The sequence below is a fragment of the Lactuca sativa genome, chromosome 5 (genome assembly GCF_002870075.4).
Source record: "Lactuca sativa cultivar Salinas chromosome 5, Lsat_Salinas_v11, whole genome shotgun sequence".
NCBI lineage: Eukaryota > Viridiplantae > Streptophyta > Magnoliopsida > Asterales > Asteraceae > Lactuca > Lactuca sativa.
The window spans coordinates 271,040,245-271,068,102 of record NC_056627.2 but is presented as its reverse complement, the minus strand read 5'-3'; the positions used below and the strand labels follow the sequence as shown (position 1 = coordinate 271,068,102).

The window sequence follows — 27,858 nt, the reverse complement described above, 5'->3', positions numbered from 1 at the left end:
TATATATATATATATATATATATATATATATATATATATAGAGAGAGAGAGAGAGAGAGTTAGGTTCAAATGTTTTCACTATCTATTGTGTGCCTGTATGACTGATTCTGGACCAATCATTTTAGTTATTTTAAGAAAGTAATTAATGCGTATTAAATGTTGAAGATGTAATTAATACCTATTATATCTTCAACATGTAATATGCATTAATTACTTTCTTAAAATAACTAAAATGATTGGTCCAGAATCAGTCATACATGTGCACAATAGATAGTGAAAACAAAATAACCTAACCCTATATATATATATATATATATATATATATATATATATATATATATATATATATAGAGAGAGAGAGAGAGAGAGAGAGAGAGAGAAAGAGCTGATACCAGTTTGGGTGTGTGGGTGTGTACGGATTATTTTTAACAAAGAAGGGATTAAATATAAAAAATTGTAAAAAGAAGACTCTGGTATCAATAAAATGTAATGTTGTAATGTAGTGGGTGTGATACTTACATAGATAGAAACTAATCAAGCCAGCCTGTGTCATTCTTTGGTCTATGTGGTTGCTTTCCCTATTGGCATCATGCTTGCAGTACTGTTAATCATCTTCGACCTGACACTCTGTCACTTATAAGTTTCATGATTCTAATTTGTATGAACACTCAAAAATAACAAAACAAAGATTTATTGATAAAGAGTTCCCAAAAAGGGAAAACTCTTACAATATTTTACATTTTCTCCCTTCTAAGGGAGGAATTACTCACTAGACATTGAACTGAAAATTTACTAGATAGAGAGTGTTTTTTCTTGCACTCGTTATTACGATATTCCTAATCAAAACATAACTCTCAATTTATAGATACATTGAGAGGGTCTCATCTCTGCCTATTATGTCAGGCATGACGTTTTTATACACTAAAGATTACATTATTGTGGACAACTGGAAAGCTTCTAATAATGAAGAAATGCATTATTATTTTGAGTGGTGGGGGCCATTTGACACGTGAAGCATCTTTCTTTAAGATGATGAGGATTTGTCATCTTCATAGGAGGGTCCCTCCTTTGTCTCCGAATCTTTGCTTTCGCAAAAGTGACAAAGATGTTCTTCGAAAAGTTGTTCTGCATGTCGGCAGAAGTGTTGGCGTGTAGCATTGGATACTTCCATGCTATTGTTCATGAATTTTTCGCCAAACTTGGAGGCTTGACGAAGATCTTCTTGGCTGGTGTTGTTGTAACTCCAGCTTGTAATTATATAATGCGAGTCGGTATAATTAATCTTCTTTTTTGAACCAGAGATAATCTCAATGATTTTTTCTGATATTCTTCTTAAACCATTGATGCGATTGGGATGAAGAATTTCTGTGAAAGGTAGATCTTTATCTTCCATTGGTTGAGATTGCTCAATTTATCTATTGGCTTTAGAACGACCAATTTCCAGAAAGTGGTATGGAGACAGATTTGATTTTTGAATCCATTCTGGGAGTGAAGAGATGCATCTGGTGTAGATCGGATTATCTTTTGCTTTAAGTACTTTTCTTTCGAAAGTTCTTAATGGATTCTACCATGCTGCTTGGGAAGAATTTGAGTTCTTGAAGGTTGCAAGTTGGGTAGATATTGTCGATTAGTCCAGCTTGAAAGACTTGGTAGACTAATTTTGCATCTGCTCCTTCGAGGAAATTGAACAGACTTTTTGTTTTCTTGTCCGTAGTGAAAAACTTTTCATGAACAAGGTCTTCTGGGCATGCAGCTCTTGCTTTTTTCCAGATTGTTTTGAAATCTTCAAAGGAGATTTCAGGATAGTTAACCATTTGTTGAACGTCATTTGGAACGTCAAACCTTTGGTCTCTGTGGGCTTCTTTGACTTTTTGAATTTTTGGTCGAAGAAGTGGTTGGTTAGTCTTGATTGTATCGTCTTGATAAGTGGCAATGCTTAATCTTGTAGATGCTTCATTTCTGAATTTTTTGCAAGTAACTTTATCAACTTTACAGAAGGTTTCTGTAATTCCCCAGTCAGTATGAGCACCGGCATGGGGTCCTTTGTAGATTACATAAAATCTTTCAGCTTCTTTGTTAAGAGCTTTTTTGTAATCTGGTGTAAACTCCTGCACAGATTTGTTAGTGGGTGACAAAGTTGTCATTTTACTGATTTCTTCAGTACAAGGATTGGGATTAACCAATAAGCTAGTTTTTCCATTAGGAAGAGGATTAGCTGTCTCCTTTATTATGCTTTTTAGCAAAGCATCAGCTTTCAATGGATTTGTTGATTCTTTACCAAGTGCCGTTTGCACTGGAATAGCCTTTGTTTTTGAGCTTTCGCTTTCCGGTACATTGGTGACCGTTGTTACTTGTTCATACAAGTTGATTTTCTGCTCAATTGCAGATAGCTCTATGAGGAGCATTTGTTTCTTTATCCTCAAAGTGTTGAGGTCTTCCATTTTTGTAAACTCAATTTTTGTTTACTTTTCTCTCTAATCTCCCTCTCTCTTTTTTGTAGGTGAAGTTTTTGTGAGGATCATATCCTTTTATAGGGCTCGAGAGGAGCGAGTGAGATCATGGATGATGTAAGGTATACCTGAAGCCATGGGTGAGGCAGTCTGCCAGTACGTTTTTGTTTCCTGCGAGATGTTCAACAGTGAATGTATATCGTGAGAACCACTCTTGCCAACGTATTAGCCGGCCTAATTTGTTATCTCCTGCAATCTTAGTTCGGAGGAAATAAGTAAAATTTTTATTATCTGTTCGAACCAGGAATTTTACTGGTGTTAAATATACAGAGAATTTTGTAATAACTCTTTTTACAGCGAGTAATTCTTTTTCATTGCTATGGTAGTTTTTCTCAGTTGCTTTGAAACTGCTAGAGGTGTACCTGCAAATTTGTTCTTCGTTTTTGGGGTTTTTAGCTTTTAAAACACCTCCCCAAAATTCATCAGAAGCATCAGTTTCAATAATTAAACTGTCTTCAATGTTTGGAAGATAAAGTTTTGGAAAATTGATTAAAACTTTCTTTATCTTTTTGATGTAGTCTGTATCAGCACTTGACCAATTCCAAATGACATCTTTTTTTAATTTTGCCTGTAAAGGTTTTCTCATGGCTGCAAGTTTTTCAATATATGTTTCAGCATAAGTTAAAACACCAAGAAATCTTTGTAGTTGCTTTTTGTCTTCTAAAACATTTGGAAAGTCATGTAAATGTTTAAGAATATGCTTTTGAGGACAATGAGTACCCTCATTTATTTCTGAACCCAAAAAATTATTTTTGTTTTGAAAAGACGAGCTTTCTTTTTTGAAAGTATTATTCCATATTTTAAAATAGTTCTGAGAACCTGTGTGACATGAACATAGTGTTCTTGTTCATTTTTGCTGAAGATCATGATGTCATCAACATATACAGTGCAGAAACCTTCAAGGCCTCGAAGAGCGTTCTGCATGTGTCTTTGAAAAATACTAGGAGCTTGTTTAAGCCCAAAGGGTAGTACTTTCCATTGAAAGAGTCCATCAGGACATGTGAAGGCAGTGAGAAGCTGCGATTCTTCATTAAGTAGAACTTGCCAGAAACCTGACTTGCAGTCGAAACTTGAATAAATGTTCTTTCCTCGTAGAAGAGTCAAGAGTCCGTGCATATTGGGAAGATTATGTGAGTCTCCAATAGTTGCATCATTGATTGCTTTGTAGTTGACAACCATGCGCTTCTTTCCTCTTCTTTTCTCTGCTTCTTTATTGACAAGAAAGGCAGGAGACATATGAGGGGATTTTGATTATATAATTAGTCTCATATCAAGTAATTCCTTGATTTGTTTGGAGAATTCTTCTCTATCTTGTAGAGAGTAAACCATAGGTTTTTCTCTAATAACCGTTTTGGGATCAATAAGCTTAATTGAAGCTTTCATCCATCCTTTGGTTTTATTTGGATCAATAGGATTTTCAGAACAAACTTTTTCAAGATCCTCGATCTGTTTGAATCTGGTAGTTTGAATAGAAATAATCTTTTCTTTATTAATCCCTTCATGGGTTATATTAGTACCCGTAATTTGTTTTTCTTTGGAACCTTTTTCTTGAGTTTCAAGAAAACCTGGTTTTCCTTTGCTATAGGCCTCTGTAACCTTTTTTATAATTACCATATCATTATTAAGATGAAAAGCAATTCTATCTATCCATTGTATGAATGGTCCATAGACTTGATAGAAGTTGTTACCAATTATGATATCAATTCCTGAATTTTGTTGGTAAATAGTGGGAACGTTGAAATGTTCTCCTGAAAGTTCGAGATTAATATTTCTACAAATTTTATTAATATTTATGGTTTCACCATTTGCAATAGTGACACTAATTTCTTTGGGAGCGTTTTCCCAGAGTTCATCCGGAATGATGAATTTGCTTGCAAGACATAAAATGCACATGTGTCTACAAAACAATGTACTCAAAATTTTTTATATCCTTTAAAGTTAAGGAAGATAGAAACATAAATAGAGTTTGGATTAGTAAGATTCATGATAAGGAGAAACTAAATATCCTTTTATGTTTTGTTCATACCAATTTAAGATGACGACATGCATATAAATTTAACATCTCAATCAAATTTAAATTAAATTGAATGATAATTATCACCATTTAAAGGGATGCAATATATATATCATGGTTGTCAAAATCGCGATCCTGATCGTAGGATCGTACGATCCTACGATCCTAGGTATGAAAAACGATCCGGATCGTAAAAGGATCGTATTTGGGGTAGGATCGCAGGTGGGATCGTAAGATCGTAGGTAGGATCGTAGGATCGAGATCCGATCTGATCCTACCTCCCCTTGATTTTTTTTTTTTTTTTTTTTTTTTGCAAATTAAATTTTTTTTACCACTTTATGTTATTTACCCTTTACCAATCTACCATTTATCTTTTTTTATTGTGACTTATGACTAATATTTTGAAGTTTTTATAACTTTTGAACGAAAAATTAAATGTTTGAAATATTTTTCATTATTAAATATTATAAATTAAAATTATATTTTATTTTGTGGGATCTTAGGATCTCGATCCCGATCTTACGATCTCGATCTTGCAAACCCAAAAACGATCCTAGGTAGGATCCCGATCTTAACAACCTTGATATATATATATATATATATATATATATATATATATATATATATATATATATATATATATATATATATATATATATATATAATGTTAATGGTATGTTTTTATCAATTTGAACTTTATTAAATTGAAAGGTAGGAAAACAAAAGTGAAGAGATAAATGAAGACATAAATGAAGGACTGTATTTTATAGTTTTAATGTTTCTTTATAAGTAATAATTATGTCAGTAAATTGACTATTTATAGAGGTGCGATTAAGAACACCCATATCTACACACTTCCCAGTTCCCTTCCCACACACTGCCACACAAACAGTATCAACTAAGAACTAAGAACCCTTACCCAACAATGGCGAACCAATTAGAAGAGGTGATGCTGCTGGATTTCTGGCCGAGCATGTTTGGGATGAGGGTCAGGATCGCACTTGCTGAGAAGGGTGTTTCATACGAATACAGAGAAGAGGATTTGAGGAATAAGAGTCAGCTTCTCTTGAAGATGAACCCGGTTCACAAGAAGATTCCGGTTCTCATCCACAACGGCAAACCGATCTGCGAGTCAAGCATCATTGTTGAATATATCGATGAAGTCTGGAAAGACAAATCTCCATTGTTTCCTTCTGATACATACGACAAAGCTCGTGCGAGGTTTTGGGCTGACTTTATTGATAAGAAGGTAACTTTGACCTTTCTTGATTCTTTTTATCTACTACTAATATTATATTTACCAGGGTTTATAGTTGACGTTTTGATTCCCCTTCAAAACAATTACAAATTACTTAATTTTGCTTAAATTATTTTTTAACGTAAAAGACTCTAAATCCCATCTGTGTAGAACAATTGGGTTTAACTTTGCATCTGGGATTCTTGTTTCAAGCAAGGTTCTTTCTTTCTAAAAAACGCAAGGGGAAAAGATGAGTGCTCTTTTGGATTATAATCGCGAAATACTTTGTATTCTTAGATTATGAAATCTTTTGTGTAAATTATTGTATAAAATTGCAGGTATACCAAAACGGGAGGACTTTGGTGTTCACAGCAGAAGGGGAAGAACATGAGGCAGCCAAGAAAGAGTTCATAGATTGCCTTAAACTGTTTGAAGGAGAGCTTGGAGACAAGCCTTACTTTGGAGGTGACAGTTTTGGCTACGTTGATGTGTCTTTGATCCCATTTTATTCCTGGTTTCATTCCTATGAAATCTATGGAAAATTCAACATAGAACAAGAGTCCCCAAAACTTATCGCATGGGCCAAAAGATGCATTCAGAACAACGAAAGCGTGTCTAACACCCTTCCAGACTCGCTAAAGATCCTTGGCTTTGTTCAGATCGTGAGGAACGCATTTGGACTCTGCGACTAGAACTTTGAAGCTATCAAATCCAATATATATATGTTGTTGAACTGTTCTACTTTCTTGATAGAAAACACTTGGATGTGTTTTTCTTGTATTAATAAATGACGTTATATTTACATTTTGATTGTTACAATGTGTATCTTTACATATTTGTGCTGTTTGAATCTACTAAACAGAAGCTGATGTAGGTGGTGATATAGTTCTTGTAGTCGAAAGCTTGGAACCAGCAGAAGTTTCATCACATGCTTCTTTTTTTAACTTGTGGTTATTGTATGCAGCTACACCACCAATGGCTGCACCAACAACATTGTTTCCAATCATTAGTATTTTCTTGTGTGTAATTAGAGTTAAATAGATAGACTAGTCATAAATTTTCAATCCAAAAGACCCTTTCGTAAGAAAAGACAAACCCCAACATACGAAGAGAGTCAGATGAGATTGTGTTAACTGATGTAGGACACTAACAGATGAGACTGTGTCTAGTCATTGTGAGAATAAATGTAATCAGTTTATAATAACCAAACAATTACCTATAGCATAACCGAAGAGATTGATCATGGAGAGCTTAGTATCGGCAAAAAGGATGGCAGACAACAAGACAACCACCCAATCTTTAACAACTCCAGCAACACGAATAGTTAAAGCACTTGTATGTTGTATCACAAGAAAAACCGATAAATTGAGAGCAAAAGTAGAAAGGGAATTAAAAGCTAGCACCAAAGGCCGAAAGCTCCATGACTCCATCTTTGGCATCTCCAAGAAGATCCATGGAACAAACAAGCATACAGCGCTGCACAGCGAACCAAAATTCTGCTCACATGGGCAGAATTTCTCTATATATAAACATATACACAAGATATATATATATATAAAAACAACAACATACTATATTTGGTAACTTTAGAAGTTAAAAGATATATACTTGCCTGCATGGGCTAACATAAAACATCATGGAAATGGGGTTTAATCTAACACCCTTTCTTTTCACCAAAATCTCCATGAATATGAGCCTCAATGCTTCACCAACAACACCTCCCATTTGATAAACAACGCCAACCCAATTGATGTTGATTTCTCCATAAGATGCCACTAAAACTCCAAAGCTTATTACAGACATTATAAGAAGCATGCTGCAACTCATTGCTTCGAGTCCAACTGCTACACCAAGAGCAAAAACGACTACGGGCACTGCGTATCAAAAAGATTTTTGGGTGTAAATATAAATATGATTCATTAGAATTTAGATCATGTATATATGACAAGATTAATTAAACGTTTTTATGTACTTACTTATTGCTTTTAACATTTGGGCAAATGATACGGATATATAGAGGTATGCAGTGTTTCCAAGCCAAAGAGTCACTGCAAACATTGCACCAATTGGAAAGACTGACGTGGTGTATCTGCATGCAAATTAAGTAGTGTTATATATTCCTTTTAACATTTGGGCAAATGATACGTATATATACAGATTGTTTCTTGTTTGTTGCTCACATTTCGAGAGTCATTCCTTTTTGGACTTCCATTATCTGAGAAGATACAAGATAGTGTTATAGATTGTAAGAATGTAGAGTAAGTGCAAAAAATGGTCATTTTTTTTGGTTCTGAAATGAAAATGGTCCTTACTCATTGACCAAAACGAGAATAAATTACACTCCAATAAGGACTATCGATAGGATAAGATTTTATCATAGATTATCTTTGCAGTTTACTGAGAAATATATGAATGTGTACATTAATTATTAATTAAGGTTTCATTACCTTGGTAACTTTGGTGAGTACAAAACATATCACAGAGGAGAATACCATATGAAGTAGCGTTAGGCCGAGAGGATATGGAAAGTTAATCTCTTTCGATGACAAAACCCACTGCATTCCAATTGTTTCCATGAAAAATAATTAAGGTCAAAGATTTATCCAAGTAAAAACAAGTTAATACATATACAACCATGATCATGTACATGAATAGAACTTTATTTATCGATTAAACAGATAAAATGATTGTATAAATATAATATATATTCTTGCTTTAATCTTTAAAAGAATAACCAAACAAAGCAAACATTTTGTCGTATTTCTTGATTAATTTATACGACCCTGTTGTCATAAGAACATTATAAGACGCCATAAAGGCATTACAGGTTCATAATTCTATGCTTCTTTCTGCAACATTACCAAAAAAAAAAAATGGAACAACATTCAATCGAAAACAGCAAGCGTATTAATGTCTGTTGCAGGATATACATCACATCCAAATGTAATAAAAAATGTCTTCATAGAGATGAGAAAACCTTGTTAAAGAAAATTTGACCGCTAGAGAGGGAAATGTAAATAAGAAGATATGAATATGTTAGCATTTCTTTCCTAGATGAATTTCTTATTTGATCTGCCATTGACGGTGATATATTTCTTTTCTTGTTTCTTTTGAGAAACCTGTATGGATTATGGTATATACATGTACAAAATTTGGTGTGGAGGGGAAGAGAAGGAAGGAACGAAGGTTTTTTTTGGCTAGATCACACCACTGATATTAAGGAAATAAAAAGGGGTTAAATTAGATTTGATTTAGTACACACCACTGATATTGAGGAAATAAAAAGGGGTAAAACTAGATTTGATTTAGTACGTTGGTTTTTTTTTCCTTTATATATATATATATATATATATATATATATATATATATATATATATATATATATATATATATATATATATGAGGAGTGACTCAAATGAGAACCAAAAAAGATTAAGAACGGTAAGAACCTCTAACTTTATATGTTTATAAAGGGTTTAGGGTTTAGGGTAACCCTAAACCCTAAACCCTTTATAAACATATAAAGTTAGAGGTTCTTACCGTTCTTAATCTTTTTTGGTTCTCATTTGAACCACTACCCTAAACCCTAAACCCTTTATAAACACCCTAAATCCTTTATCAACATCCAAAATTAGAGGTTCTTACGGTTCTTAACTATATATATATATATATATATATATATATATATATATATATATATATATATATATATATATATATATATATATATATATATATATATATATATATATATATATATATATAGGTTTAGGTTCTATGGAAAACAAAAAACCCTAAATATCATAAAAATGCATAAAAAAATACTTAGAGATCAAAAAAAAAATTTTTGATTTTTTTTTTATAAAAATTCGCTAAAAAAAAATAAAAAATCAATTTTTTTTATAAAAAAAAAATTCAAATTTTTTTTCAGCGCTTTTCTTTAAAACCCTGCGATTGAGATCGGTTGAAAACTCATAGTTTCCTGAGAACCCAGAACTAAAAGTGGAGCGTTGGATCAAAAATAATTCATTAAGGACATGATCGTCATCTTACCAATTTTATTTAATGTTTAATTTTTTTTGTGTTATTTAATATATTAATATAAATATCTAAAAACTACATCATAAATCAAATTTTCATATGTTTTTAAAAATAATATTTTTTTTTTCGTTTTTTTAAGAAAAAGTACAGATTTTTTAATTTTTTTTATTGAAAACAATAAATTTTGAAAAAAATTGAGAGAAATATTTTTTTTTTAAAAAACTGCAATTTTTTCAATAAACAACAATTTTTTTTTAAAAAAAAACTGCATTTTTTTTTGGGTTTTGTCGTAAAAGCCCCCAATTTTACACAAAACAGTCAGTTATGCCCAAAGTCGGATTTTTGATGTGTTAAAACCCAACATACCTGTAAATAGGTTTAGTTTTCCCCCTAAACCGGCTACACAACTTAGGAGGCGTTGACTGGACGCTGATTGAGACTTTTTTGCAGACATGGAGTGCCACGTCAGCGCTACTTTTTTTAAGGAAAAATCTTTAAAAATTAAATGGGAGCCAGAGGGTAGAGAGACTCGAACTCGGGTCTCTTCCCTAGATACCAGGGAGATTTTCATAATCAATGGAAATGTAGCTTCACTAGTAAAAGAACTTATATATTGACAAAAAAAATTGGTAGGTTTGTGTATTAAGCAGATCAATGGTTGGGCCACATGTGAGGGGACTCAAATATAATTTATAAAGTAGTTGTAGGAGAACATAAAACTTGTCCATAAAAATCATAAAAAAACCTAAGAAATCTAAAATTAGTTGAGACCACAAACTTGGAATCCAAATTCATGAACATAAAACTTGTCCATAAAAATCATAAAAAAACCTAAGAAATCTAAAATTAGTTGAGACCACAAAGTTGGAATCCAAATTCATGAAGCATTGCATTGACATCTGGCTTTGGCAGCATTTCCAGAATATCAAGAGTAACCTACAAATGACTGATATGAATAAGGCTCAAAATAACAATCTTACAACAACAACAAAAGTCAAAAGGAGCATATATCTGGAACCAAAGTTATCAAATAGTGGGAGCCTATATCATAATCATGTAATCAACTTGAAAAGATAAACATTGAAAGCTTAATCTGCACAATTCTCAAATTGACTACAAAGTGATTTAACCTAATTCTGATATACAAATTCAAAATTTTATTCAATCATCCAACCAAACAACAATGAAGTAATTTGATTAATTGCTATAAAATGTTAGTTAGCAGGATAAATTGAATCAATGGCAACTCATGTTACTAACAGAATGAAGCTACAACTTAAAACAAATAACACAAATTTAGGAGAATTTCTGATGCGCAAATCCGCTGATTTACTCAAATTTAGGGATTGATCGATGAAACTTAACGGATCATCATAATCTCTGTTCAATATTTCCAATTCAGCGGGAGATCTTTATGAATTAATAGTAATAGCAAATGAAAGCTAAGAGGAAATCTAAGATCGTTGTGCAGATGTCTAGATGATCGATACCTGATTTAGTGCGAGGGCGACCGGTTTTGCAACGCCTAAGGTAGGGAAAAAACTACGTTCGATATGGAGTTGACCTCAATCAGACACGTTCGACTTCGATTGTCGGAAGAAAATGAAGATTAGCAACACACAACGAAATTACTTTCCACAGAACAACTTGATGTCGACCTCAATACGTTCAACTACCAAGCCCCAAACCAGATGATATCAATTATGATGCTAACGATCCCAAGTAACTTGTTCGATTCCAAGCAAAGACTGAAGCTCCTTGGCGTCATTTTGGAGCCCTAACTGATCAATTAGGGCTTGACTCTCAGCTTCTTCTTTGTTTTTGATAACGGCTAAGGGAGATTGGCGATGTAGGCGGTGGTCTCTGATAATGACCTAGATGCGGTGCTGAAGATTCGACTCGCCGGTGTCGGTTGTGGGGGAAGCGGAATCGCGACACCAGAATCGGAGAAGGTGAGGAGCGTTTGGGGAAGATCGAATGTTACGTCTGGAATAGTTTGGGGGATTTTTTTTTCTTTTTAGCGATTTAACAAATGTAATAAACTAATAATATACTTGTTTCCAATAATACCCTTTAGTAATTTAATTGGTAATACCCCCGCCTCTTTAGTTTTCTAATTATTTACAAAACTGCCACCTTCCATCTTGACCGTCCTTTATTTTGATCCAACGTTCCACTTTTAGTTCTCGGGTTATCGGGAAACTATGAGTTCTCAAATGATCATTCATCTCTCTCTCTCTCTCTCTATATATATATAGATATATATATATATATATATATATATATATATATATATATATATATATATATATATATAGAGAGAGAGAGAGAGAGAGAGAGAGAAAGGAGCGTTCAACCGAGAGCATTTATTATCACGAGAACATTTGAGAACAAATTTGGACCACATAAATTTTTTAATTAAAATTATAAAATAATATTCATATAAATCAAAAAATAGTTACAAACAATTAAAAAACCCACTAGCTAACACCACTCACCACCCAACCAACACAACCCGCTACCACCACCCGCCACCACCACCCATCACTAACCACCACCACCAACCACCACCCACCACCCATCACTAACCACCACCCATCACCACCACCCGTCACCACCATCACTACCCACCACCATCACCACCCAACCACCACCACCCACCTTAACTACCCATCACTACCGCCTGCCACCACCACCCACAACCACTACCTACCACCCATCACCACCACCCATCACTACCCACCACCACTAACCACCACCCACCACCACCACCACTCACCACTAACCACCACCTCCCACCACCCACCACCCACCACCACCACCACCACCCACCACCCGCCACCACCATCACCACCCACCAACATCACCACCCAACCACCACCGCCTGCCAACACCACCCATATCTACCCCCCATCACCACCACCCATAACCATTACCTACCACCCATCACCACCAGCCGCCACCACCACTCATCACTACCCACCACCACCACCCACCATCACCACCCATCACTACCTATCCACCCACCCACCACCATCACCACCCACCTTCACCACCCATTACCATCGCCCGCCACCACCACCAACAACCATTACCTACCACCCATCACCACCACCACCACCCATCACTACTCACCGCCACCAACCACTACCAACCACCACCTGCCACCACCCACCACCAAGCCACCACAACCACCACCACCCACCACCACTCATCACTACCCTCCACCCATTACTACCCACCACCCGCCACCACCACCAACCATCACTTGCCACCACCCACCATCATCACCACCTAACCACTACCACCCACCACCACTACCCACACCCACCTACCACCCATCATTATCACCACAACTTGCAACCACCCACCCACACAACACCACCCATCACCACACACCACCACCACCCTGCCTCCACCACCCCTACCCACACCTACAAAGATTTTTTATTGTGTTTTTGATTCTTTAAATTTTCTCTTGTATATAATCACATGTGATTATATGTATCAAATCATATATGATTTATATGTTAGACCGAAGGGTGTGGGAGAGAAGCTTCCCTCACTTTTTGTGGGCCTTACCCCTCTTTCCCTCACTTCTCTTTCCCTCAGCTAAAACCTAAGGAATGGATGGAAAGCCCTTCCCTCAACTTTTTTTTATTTTATTAAATAAAATTAATTTTTTTTATGATTTATAATTTTTAAATTAATACTAAACATAAAATTTAATTAAAAATAAAAAGCATTTCATTAATTAAAATAAAAATTACATTAAAGCTAATATTTAAATAAGTAGAAAAATAAAAAAACGCAAAAAAAAACCCACAACATAGAAAACATAATTAATATCCTAATTTTATTTAAACCAAAATACGTCACACGGAATCATCGTCTTTGTCGTCGCCCTCATCGTCGCCTTGATCGTCTTCATCATTCTCCCCAGCGTCACTCTCGTCGTCGGAATCTTCACTCTTGACGAACATATCAGAATCATCGTCTGATTCGTCAAACAAATCATCGTGACAAAACTCTAACGGGGGCTGAATATGAGCCCTATAAATGTGCTCCACCAAATCAGCACGAAGGGCGTGATGGATGTCGCGATTGTGTACTTCTCGTCTATTCACCTTATACTCTTATGTACCAACGGCTACTCCTTCGACATTCAGAAAAGCTTCACTTTCGTTGTACCGACATATCGCTCTTCCTTCATCTTCAGGAATCATATTATGCAATATGATACATGCATACCTTACGTGTTGTAAACTTTTCACCTCATATGGACTTGCCCCGACCGTTAATACTTGCCACGTCTCTTACGTACACCAAATGTTCGCTCCACATCCTTCCTAGCTGACTCTTGCGCCTCTTTAAACTTTTTTCTTTTCCGGTCATTAGGACATGTAAACGATTTCACAAAAACAGACAAGGGAGGATATATACCGTCAGTAAGATAGTATCCACGCTTATATGCTACCCCAGTTGCTTGAAAAGGTACATCGTGCGACTTTCCAAGGTAGATATTGTTGAATACCGGCGACTGGTCTAGCACATTGATGTCATTGTTTGCACCAGCTAGACCAAAGAATGCATGCCATATCCAAAGATCATGTGATGCGATAGCCTCTAGAATGATCGTCGGCTCTTTGTGGTTGCCTCTCATGTACTGAGCACGCCATGCGTTAGGGCATAATGACCAACTCCAATGCATGCAATCAATACTACCTAGCATTCCAGGGAATCCATGCTTGCCTTCATGCACCGTGTATAATTGGTGGATATCGTTGATAGTTGGTTTGCACAAATATCGTTGCCCATAAACCAAACATATCGCTTTGCAGAACTTGTACACACACTCCCTCACGGTATGGTCTGACATTCTAAAATACTCGTACCATTTGTCTGCGCCCACGCCGTATGCTAGCTGAGTAATTGCGGTCATGCATTTTTGAATGGGAGAGAAACCTTTTTTCTGCCTTGCATCCATTTTCCATTGGAAATATGGAAAGCGGCCTTCCAAATCGCCAACAATACGTAAGAATAGTTCCTTCCTCATCCGGAACCGACGTCGAAACTTTACAGCGTAGATGGTGTCATCTGCAAAATAATCTTTTATAAGGTGATTGTGTCTGGCTTCGTGATTTCTACGCAACGACGGCTTTCTTAGCTTAGGTCGTGCACATGATGTTTCGCCTAGTCAGTTTTGATAGTATGCAACCATTTTCGCCATGACGGAACCGATAAATTTAGCCTCCTCTACAGTCTTCGAATCGGATGATGAAGATGATGACATTTTGAATAATATTTTTTGGAGAGAAATATAGGTTATAGGTTAAAAAAATGGTAGAATGTTGTAGTATTTTTAGGTTAAGCAAAGGGAAAGAAAAGGATATATATATATATATATATATATATATATATATATATATATATATATATGTGTGTGTGTGTGTGTGTGTGTGTGTGTGTGTGTAACGGCTATATAGCCGTTTGGAATAAAAAAAGAAAAAAAGCCAGCCAATCGTTTCAAGAGAGAGAGAGAGCGGGACTCTCTCCCCCCACCCTCTTCCTGCGTTCCCTTTCCCGCACCCACGGTGCGGTGTTTCTTCGTGCGGGAAACGATCCTGCGGTTTCCCCGCTCTTTGCTCCGTTCGGCCTTATTAAATATATATAATCACATGTGATTAAATACACGTGAAAAACTAGTGAATCGAGAATGCAAAAATGAATATTGTCCACGTAAATCATATGTGATTAAATACACATAATTACATGTGATTATATGTATTTAATAAAATATTATTTACGTGGGTCGTATTTATTTTTGTGTTTTCGATTTAATAGTTGGCATCGTGTATTAAATCACATGTGATTATATATATATTTAATCACATATGATTTACATGGACAATATTTGTTTTCACGTGTTGATTCAATAGTTGTTCTTGTGTATTTAATCACATGTGATTATATTTATTTAGTCACATATGATTTGTATGGAAAAGATTTATTCTTGTGTCGATTCAATAATTGTTCTAATATATTTAATCACATGTGATTATATATATTTAATCACATATGATTTATGTGGACAAGATTCATTATATCTTTCTCAATTCAATAGTTGTACTCATGTACTTAATCACATGTGATTATATCTATCAAATTGCATATGATTTATATTGATGATATTCATGATTCAATATTTTTTCTTATGTATTTAATCATATGTGATTGTATGTATTAACCACACATGATTAATGTGGAAAAAGAAAAACTATTTAATCAAAAACACGAAAATGAATCTTGTGTACAGAAATCATATGTGACTAAATGTACAAGAACAACTATTGAACAAGAATGTGAAATGAATATTGTCCATATAAATCATATCTAATTGGATACATATAATCTCATGTAATTAAGCACACAAGAACAACAACTGAATCGAGAACACGAAAATAAATATTTTTCATAAATTTTATGTGATTAGATACATATAATCACATGTGATTATATGCATTTAATCACATAAGATAATGTGGACAATATTTATCTTTGTGTTCTCGATTCAATAGTTGTTCTTATGTATATAATCATATGTGATTATATTTATCTAATCACATATGATTTATATAGACATCATAATTTTTTGTCCATATAAATCATATGTGATTAGATACATATAATCACATATGATTATATGTATTTAATCACATATGATTACGGTGGACAAAGAACAATTATTGAATCGAGAATGTGACACTGAATCTCATCCACATAAATCATATATGATTTGATATATATAATCACATGTGATTATATGTATTTAATCGGATATGATTTATGTAGACAATATTTATTTTTCGGTTTCGACTGAATAATTGTTTTTGTGTAAATAATCACATGTGATTATATCTATATAATCACATATGATTTGAGGTGGACAAGATTCATTTTTTCCTTTTCAATTCAATAGTTGTGCTCATGTACTTAATCACATACGATGATACATATAATCACATGTGATAAAATCCATGAGAACAACTATTAAATCAACAAAACAAAAATGAATTATGTCCACATAAATCACATGTGATTAGATTCATATAATCACATGCGATTATATGTATTCAATCACATATGATTAATTTGGATATAGATTTGTTTTCGCGTTCTTGGTTCAATATTTGTTATCGTGTATATAATCACATGTGATTATATGTATCTAATCACATATGATTTATACAGACAATATTCATTTTTTCCAAATAAAATCATATGTGATTAGAAGCATATAATCACATCCGATTAAATGTATTTAATCACATATGATTAAAGTGGGAAAAAACAATTATTAATCAAGAACGCGAAAATGAATACTAACCACATAAATCATATGTGATTAGATACACTTAATCGCATGTTATTATATGTATCTAATCGCATATGATTTATGTGGACACTATTCATTTTTGTGTTCTAGATTCAATAGTTTTTCTCGTGTATTTAATCATATGTGATTATACGTATCTAATCACATATCATTTATGTGAATAAGATTCAAATTCACATTCTCAATTCAATATTTGTTATCATGTATTTAATAATATGTCATTATGTATCTAATCACATACTATATGATTAATATATAGACAAAAAACAACTATTGAACCGAAAAGACAAAAATAAATCTTGTGCATATAAGTCATATGTGATTAGATCATATAATCACATGTGATTTAATACCCGATAACAACTAACGAACCGAGAATGCGGAAATGAATCTTTTTCCATGTCTCACTAGAGAACAAACTACATTCTACATTTCCTTGTTCACTCTACCGGATTAGGGTATCCATGAACAATAACATAAAACAACTAATACTTACATAATATGAGAGTTACTGTAACTCACCTCCTTGAACCTGAAAATTAGCTAGCATGAGATAGATGAATCATTTCCTTTCCGAGAACCTACAGATCAATTATAACATTATTTAGCTTGTGCTTTGTTGTATTACTCATATAAAACTTATGCATATATTTCCTTATTTTCTCGTTGATTGTAGCGCTCTGTTTGGGATCTATTTTCTTACCTTTCAACCTATTATTAAATTTTGATAAAATAACATTATTAAAGTTCCCCCTTTTATCTTTTCAGGAATATAATGACCTCATTCTAATGATTTTTGGTTGATTTTATATTAAGTTTACAAGCTAGTAACTTTAAGCTGTCACTTTCTGGACCACTCAACACTCTTGGAATAAATTGTACCAATCTACTATGAATTACATCAGACCCTTTATATGTCGCAACCTATACATCCATATCTAACTATAGGATTTGGAATTTTGGCCATTGGTATATTTATGAATTTATTATGATTTTTTGAAAACAATGCATGAAATCTATGACATCATAGACAACCTGAGAAAATTGCCAATTTTACCCCTTAAGGATTTGGAATTTCGAAATGTGATTCAAAGTTTGAAGAAACTAGACACACTAATATTTCCATAAAACTAAGTCTTGTTATTTTTAGGTGTTCTTATTGACTTGCATGAATTTTAGAAGTTGGAGGACAGATTTGGGAAAATTGATCATAATAGCTTCTAAATCACTTTTGTTGTTCTATTAAGGACTTAATGGTTAAGCCCAATACACCTATCTGTTCAGATATGTAGTCTTTAAGTTCTTGAAAATAAGCTAAATTGAAATTTTGTGTTGAAATATCAAGATTCATACCTGCAGTCTGTATTATATTTGTATTGTTGGAAGTGGTTGTAAATGGAAATCTATTTGTAACAAGTTCAATATGTGTACAACTATGAGTATTGTTTCAAGAAGTTAAAGTAAAGTTAGTTTGACAGATGGAAACGACTCTCCTAAAGCATCCAAAACCTGTAAACCATTAACAACTTAATTTCCACCATATCATAATTAATTTAAAAGTTGTTAGAAATCGTAGGATTGCCTTTGTGTAACGCCCCATCTCTGGTATGTTGTTCCTGTGGCATTTATTTAAAAGTTTCATTGAGGGACTCGGCGAGTCTATGGCCTGACTCGTTGAGTAGGGTCGAGTTTTTGTGTACGTGTTAGTCGGCGACTCGGCGAGTCCATATTCGGGACTCGGCGAGTCTGCCTGCCTGGAAGAAACCCTAAATCCCCGGGTTGCTCACTATTTAAGCAATGCTATGTGCCCCAAACTCGCCTCCTTCACCCTCAGAGAGCTGTGAGAAAACCCTAATCCATCCCTTATTGTTTTAAGTGCTTTTGTGTGTGGATTTTGAAGGCTTGAAGAAGAAGAAGAAGAAGAAAGGAGCAAAGAGAATAGGTGTAGAGCAAAGATCCAAGGGCAAAAGCAGAGTTCATTGAGGTATTTATCGGATTCCTTCTGTTTTATGCTTTAGACCTCCATTAGAACTCTTCTAGGGCTAGTTTGATGCATTTTCCAAGCCCTATAGTTGTATGGATGCCTTAATAGGTCGAGATATCCCAAGATCTGTTCATTTAGGAGTTGTAGAGCCCGGATCTATTGCCTTTTTGAAGATGCCTTGCATAAGAACCCTAGATCTAGCCTTTATTATGCTTTTTGAGCCTTATTATCTTCTTGGTCGCCTATGGGAACGTAAAGATAGAATCTTTACGTGCTAATCGAGTTAAGGAAGCCCAGATCTATAAGTTTCAGACGCTGGATTCAAGCAGAATCGAGTTTAGAGTAGCTGCATGGATGTGACTCGGCGAGTCGGAAGAACGACTCGGCGAGTCAAGTCGCGAGTCCTGTTTTTCCCCTTTTTGAGTGATGTCGAGTGGAAGCCTGTGAGTAGTAGAGTGGACTCAGTGAGTTGGAGGGAAGACTCAGTAATGGAGGGACTCGACGAGTTGTTCATACAACTCGGCGAGTCCAAGGCAATCTTCTTAGCTCAAGAACAACTCGTCGAGTTGTTCATATGACTCGGCGAGTCGGATGAAGATTGTCTGAGTTCTTGGATCGAGAGGGTACTCGTCGAGTCGATGCCATACTCGACGAGTAGCCACGAGTAGGGTTGAGAAGTGAGACTAGAGACTCGGCGAGTTGGCGGCCCAACTCGGCGAGTCAGGTCAACTGTGGGTTGACTTTGACCGATAGATTTGACTTTGACCAAGGGTAAAAGAGTCATTTTACCCCAGTGCAGTGTTTAGCATTTGATTGAGTGTGTTTATGGACTTGTAGCCGGGGAGATACCGGAGCAGCAGCTGTTAGCTTCTAGAGCCATTCACACAGCAACCAGTTCACGAGGTGAGTTTCCTTTCAGTAGGAAGGGGTCTACGGCCACAATGCCGGCCCGTTTAGTTAGCAGTAGTCCCAGACTTTAGTCCGATGCAGTAGTTAGAGTGCTTGATGTCTTTGTGATTCAAGCATGTTTGTGTTATGTGTTCCGGACTCTGTTCCGATGCAGTATGCAGTATATGTGTTTATATTAATTGATATGTGTTATGCTATGCCATGAACAGCCAGTTCCGGACTTCGGTCCGATGCAGGGGACAAGGTCCCAGTCAGTTCCGGACTTCGGTCCGATGCAGCTAGTTCCGGACTTCGGTCCGATGCAGTCAGTTCCGGACTTCGGTCCGATGCAGTCAGTTTCGGACTCCGGTCCGATGCAGGGGACAAGGTCCCAGTCAGTTCCGGACTTCGGTCCGATGCAGCTAGTTCCAGACTTCGGTCTGATACAGTGGGCAAGGCCTAGTATGTGCTTTATATGTATTGTATGGTATGTGGTAGTTTGGGGGAGCTCACTAAGCTTCGTGCTTACAGTTTCAGTTTTGGTTTCAGGTACTTCCGCAAGCAAAGGGAAGAGCTCGGGATGATGGCATCGCACACACCACAGCTTCAGTTTTTGTCTTGGGAGTTGATTTCGTTAGTTGATTCGTTTGGATACAGTTCTGATACAGTTTTCTTTCTCACAGTATTTTATCATGGTTTTTGAAACACGTGATGTATGATGTTGTTATGTGATACTTGGTTTCATGTTTTTGTTATGATAAAAATTGAAATTTTTGGGTCGTATTTTTGGGTTGTTTCAAGTTGGTATCAGAGCCTTGGTTTGAGGGATTCGGATACACCTCCGGGTGCATCTGAACTCAAACTAAGGGAAAGATAAAAAGATTTTCAAAAAGAAAAATGTTTTCGAATGAAATTTTGAAAAGCACTTAGAAAGAAAGGAATTTTCAAACAAGATAAGGCTGTGGTGCATGCGATCAGCCGAGCTCAAGTATGTACTCCCAAATTACCAATACAAATTTTATTATCATGATTGAGTGTGTTTATGGACTTGTAGCCGGGGAGATACCGGAGCAGCAACAGTTAGCTTCCAGAGCCATTCACACAGCAGCCAGTTCACGAGGTGAGTTTCCTTTCAGTAGGAACGGGTCTACGGCCACAATGTCGGCCCGTTTAGTTAGCAGTAGTCCCAGACTTTAGTCCGATGCAGTAGTTAGAGTGCTTGATGTCTTTGTGATTCAAGCATGTTTGTGTTATGTGTTCCGGACTCTGTTCCGATGCAGTATGCAGTATATGTGTTTATATTAGTTGATATGTGTTATGCTATACCATGAACAGCCAGTTCCAGACTTCGGTCTGATGCAGGGGACAAGGTCCCAGTCAGTTCCGGACTTTGGTCCGATGCAGCTAGTTCCGGACTTCGGTCCGATGCAGTCAGTTCCGGACTTCGGTCCGATGCAGTTAGTTCCGGACTCCGGTCCGATGCAGGGGACAAGGTCCCAGTCAGTTCCGGACTTCGGTCCGATGCAGCTAGTTCCAGACTTCGGTCTGATACAGTGGGCAAGGCCCAGTATGTGCTTTATATGTATTGTATGGTATGTGGTAGTTTGGGGGAGCTCACTAAGCTTCGTGCTTACAATTTTAGTTTTGGTTTCAGGTACTTCCGCAAGCAAAGGGAAGAGCTCGGGATGATGGCATCGCACACACCACAACTTCAGTTTTTGTCCTGGGAGTTGATTTCGTTAGTTGATTCGTTTGGATACAGTTCTGATACAGTTTTCTTTCTCACAGTATTTTATCATGGTTTTTGAAACATGCGACGTATGATGTTGTTATGTGATACTTGGTTTCATGTTTTTGTTATGATAAAAATTGAAATTTTTGGGTCGTATTTTTGGGTTGTTTCACTTTGACTAAATGAGACAGGCATTGTAGATGACTAAGGCACAACTGCTTTAGTGGAATTCTTTTAAGATAAAAATGTCATAGAGATCAGGTATCACATTGTCATCATGTACACTAGCTGATGTCAGAGGGTTTGATTTAGTCAAAGCTGCTCTTTCAAGCATTTAGTCAAACACCTGGTGTGCAAGACTCATTTCCCCCTTTTGCTATCATATTTAAAGTACCATAATTGACCAAATAACTTCACAATAGGAGCATGTAATAATCATTTGACCCATTGCATTTTCCACTCTGGATATATTAAACCCGAAACATGAAAAATGCAGTTAGATTGAGCTTCGACGGGTAAACCATGTACCAAAGGTAAGTATGAGAAGAGACCACCAATGAACTGATTTCTAGTTGCAATAGCTAAGATTAAACATCACATTTGTAGATCGGTGACATGATTTCCAACTTCTGATGCTTAAAAAATTGCTCAATATCAAAAACTAACGTAAGCAGCTAGAGAACTTATGATGCATCGTAATAATTTTATAAGAGTCTTTCTGAAAGAAAATAATGCACAACTGATATATAATGGATTATGAATTGTAAGGTTCATAATGGATAGTCTGCATCGTAGAGAGAGAAAGAGGAGAAGAGAGATATGTAGAGAGAGAAATGTAGAGAGAAAAAGAGGAGGGATACGTAGAGAAAGAATGTCTAAAAATGTTCTCAAATGTTCTCATTTGAACATAACTATCGCTCTCTCTCTCTCTCTCTCTCTCTATATATATATATATATATATATATATATATATATATATATATATATATATAAGGTTAGGTTCATGTGAGACGACCTAATTTTGTAAGACCTTGAGACACAATCCTAGCCATTCATTTGGTAGATAAAAAAAACATTTTTAAAATGCAAAATATTTGAAAATTTTCAAATTTTTTTTAAATATTATGTTCGGAATTTATATATTCCAAAAAAAAATAAAAAAATACCAAAATAAATAAATAAATAAATAAAATACATTTTTGTATATAATCTAGTAGAATATTAGAATATTCTACATATCTGCCAAATCTAGTAGAATATTGTATTTAACATTCTAAAAATTACATTAGAATATTTACAGTGTAATATTCTATTAGAATATTTCACGTATTTTAAAAAAAACAGTACATTTTTTTAGGTAATTAAAGTGACGAAAATAATAATTAACAAAATAATTTTCGGATTTTTCCTTTTATTTTGCATTTTAAAATTATTTTTAGATTTGGTCTCACGGTCTTACAAAATTAGCATGGTCTCAAATGAACCTGAATATATATATATATATATATATATATATATATATATATATATATATATATATATATATATATATATATATATATATATATATATATATATATATATATATATATATATATATATATATATATATATATATATATATATATATATATAGGGGAACGTTCAATCGAGAACATTTTTCCCACGAGAACATTTGAGAACAAAAATTATATTTTAATTTTTTAAGGTGGCATAATTGTAAATAACATAACAATTGGTTCGAAACATATCATATCGAAAAAATAAGGTGGTATAATCGTAAAAAAGAATATATACTAAATTGTGCATACATACATCGTCCGAATCCTTGATTTACAAAAACAAAAACCCTCACTTCTCTCAACTGGAAACCCTGATTTCTCTCTAACATACATCAATTTTCAACGGAAAAGAAGAAAAATTCATCAAAATCAGAGAAAATGTCATCAAAAGCTTCATCGAAAGGTATCAAAACGATTTTCTACTGTTCGTTTCATCAATATACAGGAAATCACATTATTAAAAAAAATCATACCCTAGTTTTCGATATCGAACAATTTACTAAAGTTTTTCTACTAAATAACACTCGATTTTCAAATATATCGAGTTTTTCTACTATTTATTAGATCAATATAAACGAAATATGCATTTACAACAGTTTTTTGTTTAATCACACTCAATTTTACGATTATTTTCTCGATTTAGTATTTTGTTATTCATGTATTAAGTAAATAAAGTTTGTTTCAACTTGTAGAAGTTACTAAAACGTTTGAAATAAAATATTCGAGAAAGAAAAAAGATCCTAAAACTGTGAATGAAGGTGATATATCATCTATGTTCTATGACTGTGTTCAATCATATATGATTTGATGATTTTATAATCTGAAAAAGATTTACATAAATCAAAACATATATGATTTACATATGTTATAATCATATATGATTTGATGATAAATTCTTATGTATGATTTGTTGACGTTATAATCTCCAAAAGGATTTACAGAAATTAAATCACATATGATTATATACATAAAAAATCATATTAGCGGTTAATCACATGTGATTATTGTCTATTATGAACAATCATATATGATTTTCTAATATTGATTGTATTTATGCATATCAGACGGAAATAAAGAAAATAATACAGAGACAACAACTAATACAAAAAGGATTCACCAAACTAACAACAGAAAGGCGAAACATAGAAGTGACAACAAAAATGACTGCTAAAAAAGGTATATTTCAATCACATATGATTATTATATATATATATATATATATATATATATATATATATATATATATATATATATACACACACACACACACACACACACACACACACACACACATATATATATATATATATATATATATATATATATATATATATATATATATACTCTAAATGGATTAACCAAACACATATGCTACTCACTTGTGATTGGATTTCCTTGTGTGTATTAGAGATGATAAACACTTTGTTATTAATCACATGTGATTAATATCTTTTATGTATAAAAGAGATTAAATTGCATGTGATTATTATCTGCTATGAAGACTATGCTTATTTATAATAAATTGGTTAAATCATGATTATATATTATGTATTTATTAAAAATATGATTAAAATATATTATTAATAATGTGTGTTTATTTATGATAACTTTGTTTAATAACATGTGATTAAAATTAACTTTGTGATTTTCTGATTTTATATATATTTTTATATCTCAGAAAAACCTAAACAAAAGGAGAAAATGGGAAAAATAGAGTGAAGCAGGAGAAATAAAGAGAAGAACAGAGAAAAATTGATAAATGTATAATTCAATCAAATATGATTATACACAAAAACATAACACACTCTTTTTTATACATATAAACATATGTTAATCAAATATGATTATATACATAAACATCCTATCTTATTTTATTATATATACAAAATATATTCAATCACACATACGATTTTCTAATTATGTTTGAATTTGTATAATTTAGAACAAAACATAGAAGTGCCTAAAGAAATGTATATTTCATTCATAAATGATTATATATATTAATATATAACAATAATCCAAAATAATTCATAAAAGAAATATGGTACTTACTTGTGATTGGATTTGCTTGTGTGTGTTAGAGATGCTAATCACATGTGATTAAACAATATTTTAGGATTTTTAATAACATGTGATTAACATATTGTTGGATTAGTGTCTAAGCCCGTAACCATATTTGGTAAGTACTTGACCCGGTTGTGCATGGTCCTTTTGGGTTGCCTTCACCAAAGCAACTTGACTGGAGAAATAATAGAGAAAGAGGTTATTATGGTTTATTTATATATTAAAAGAATAATATATTAAAAGAGAAATCATATTTTTTTTAATTAACATTGGTCAAGAATTAATTTTGTGATCAAAAGAAGTTAATTAAACTAGGGTGACTGAGCTGTAATTATGTGATAGTTATAAAGTTGGGCAAGGAAACCCTATGAGGTAGGGTGGACGAATTCAAGGGGTTAAAGGCCTTAGAATTCGTCCAAAGATAGGGCTTCTAGAGTTATCCTTTGAGCTGCTTGGTGGCTAAGCAACCAAATAAGGATAAGGACTGAAACCCTAATTCCTACACCTATAAAAAGACCCCTTGGCATAAGAAATTCGGTGACTTGATACCTAGGGTTTCTAGAGCCGAATTTCATACCTCCCCTCTCTTTGTCTTTTGCCTCTCCATTTGCTCTTGGTGTTTGTGAGCCATTAGAGGTACTACACTTGTGGTACTTGCTTTCAAAGACAAGAAAATTCAAGATACAAGTTGTTATTACAACATAAGAACAAGAGGTATGTATTCCATTCTTCTTTATGATTTTCGAATATACTAGAAGCATGCTAGGTTTCTTTTGTGTTCATAATGTTGTATAACTAATAGTGAAAACATAGATTTGAATCTAGGGTTGCATGCACACATAGGATTGTTTGTATAAAACCCATCACATATCAATATATATATATATATATATATATATATATATATATATATATATATACCTCCTAAAATCTGATTTAATGACATGTGATTAACTTCTCTAATACCCACAAGGAAATCCAAACATAAATGAATATCTTTTATTATAAATATTGTGTGCTTTATTTATCATGACTTGTTTTAATCATATGTGATTTTTATTATATAGAAAAAAGAGATTCAGTTACATGTGATTAAAATCTATTATGAACACCTTATGCTTTGGTTTTAATCATATATGGCTTTCTAATTATGTTTGAATTTCTATATTTCAGAACAAAACATAGAAGTGCCTAAAGAGAAAAAAGCAAGAAAATCACCAAGAAAGACAGCTGAAAAAGATATATTTCAATCACAAATGATTATACATATTAATATATATCATTAATCCAAAATGATTCATAAAAGACATATGATACTCACTTGTGATTGGATTTCCTTGTGTGTATTAGAGATGCTAATCACATGTGATTAAACAATATTTTAGGATTGTTAATAACATGTGATTAAAATATGATTTTATACATAAACATCCTAAAATCTGATTTAATGACATGTGATTAGCATCTCTTATACACACAAGGAAATCCAATCATAAATGAATATCTTTTATTATAAATATTGTATGCTTTATTTATCATGACTTGTTTTAATCATATGTGATTTTTATTATATAGACAAAAGAGATTCAATCACATGTGATTAAAATATGTTATGAACACCTTATGCTTTTGTTTTAATCATATATGGTTTTCTAATTATGTTTGAATTTATATATTTTAGAAAAAAACATAGAAGTGCCTAAAGAGAAAAAAATCAAGAAAATCACCAACAAAGAGAGTTGAAAAAGGTATATTTCAATAACAAATGATTATATATATATATATATATATATAATCCAAAATGATTCATAAAAGACATATGATACTCGCTTGTGATTAGAATTGCGTGTGTGTATTAGAGATGCTAACCACATATGATTAAACAATATTTTAGGATTGTTAATAACATGTGATTAACATCTGATTATATACATAAACATCCTAAAATATGATTTAATGACATGTGATTAGTGTGACATCCCCATTTTCAAGGCCAGAAAAGACCGATTTTGTTTATGCTTTATAAAAATCAGAGTACTTCTTTTAATAAAAATGTTCGGAATTTGTTCCCAGAAAAAAACACGATAAATACGTTATTAAAACATTTTCGAAGAAACGTATTTTATTCATTTTAAAACATTTGGGATGTCATCGTTAATACAGAAACATAAGCATAAACAGAACTTACATTTATTTACACTAGTGATCTACATCTCTTTAAATCTCTCAGTGTAATGTGCCTTCATATCAACACCTGTGATATAAATAAACTGAGTGGGCCAAGTTGGGAAACCTGGTGAGTACATAGGGTTTTCAACCCACAATAATATAATTATTATGTTTAAACAATCAAGCAATTAAACTCAATTACCCATCCCCATTATCTTCTTTACTCTTAAGGATCTACCCTAAGAATCAGCTATTTATCGT

At 33.7% G+C, this 27,858-nt stretch overlaps 3 protein-coding genes across 3 annotated transcripts; 1 reads left to right on the top strand and 2 right to left on the bottom strand.

Moving 5' to 3' along the window:
• Positions 1 to 1,332: 1,332 nt before the first annotated feature.
• LOC111912465 (probable sugar phosphate/phosphate translocator At3g14410) lies at positions 1,333 to 8,840 on the bottom strand. The gene is made up of 8 exons (XM_023908201.3): positions 8,739 to 8,840; positions 8,209 to 8,316; positions 7,942 to 7,976; positions 7,738 to 7,850; positions 7,374 to 7,635; positions 6,978 to 7,237; positions 6,694 to 6,740; positions 1,333 to 1,521 (listed from the first exon to the last, which is right to left on the bottom strand). Exons 1-8 carry the CDS (start codon positions 8,838 to 8,840, stop codon positions 1,333 to 1,335), a joined length of 1,116 nt encoding a protein of 371 aa, XP_023763969.2.
• On the top strand, positions 5,357 to 6,580 carry LOC111912466 (probable glutathione S-transferase). The gene is made up of 2 exons (XM_023908202.3): positions 5,357 to 5,773; positions 6,100 to 6,580. The coding sequence occupies exons 1-2, from the start codon at positions 5,450 to 5,452 to the stop codon at positions 6,451 to 6,453; spliced, it is 678 nt and encodes a 225-aa protein (XP_023763970.1). The 5' UTR covers positions 5,357 to 5,449; the 3' UTR covers positions 6,454 to 6,580.
• Positions 8,841 to 14,099: 5,259 nt separating the features above from the next.
• Positions 14,100 to 14,789, bottom strand: LOC111912487 (uncharacterized). The gene has a single exon (XM_023908226.3). The coding sequence runs from the start codon at positions 14,787 to 14,789 to the stop codon at positions 14,100 to 14,102; it is 690 nt and encodes a 229-aa protein (XP_023763994.3).
• Positions 14,790 to 27,858: the final 13,069 nt, after the last annotated feature.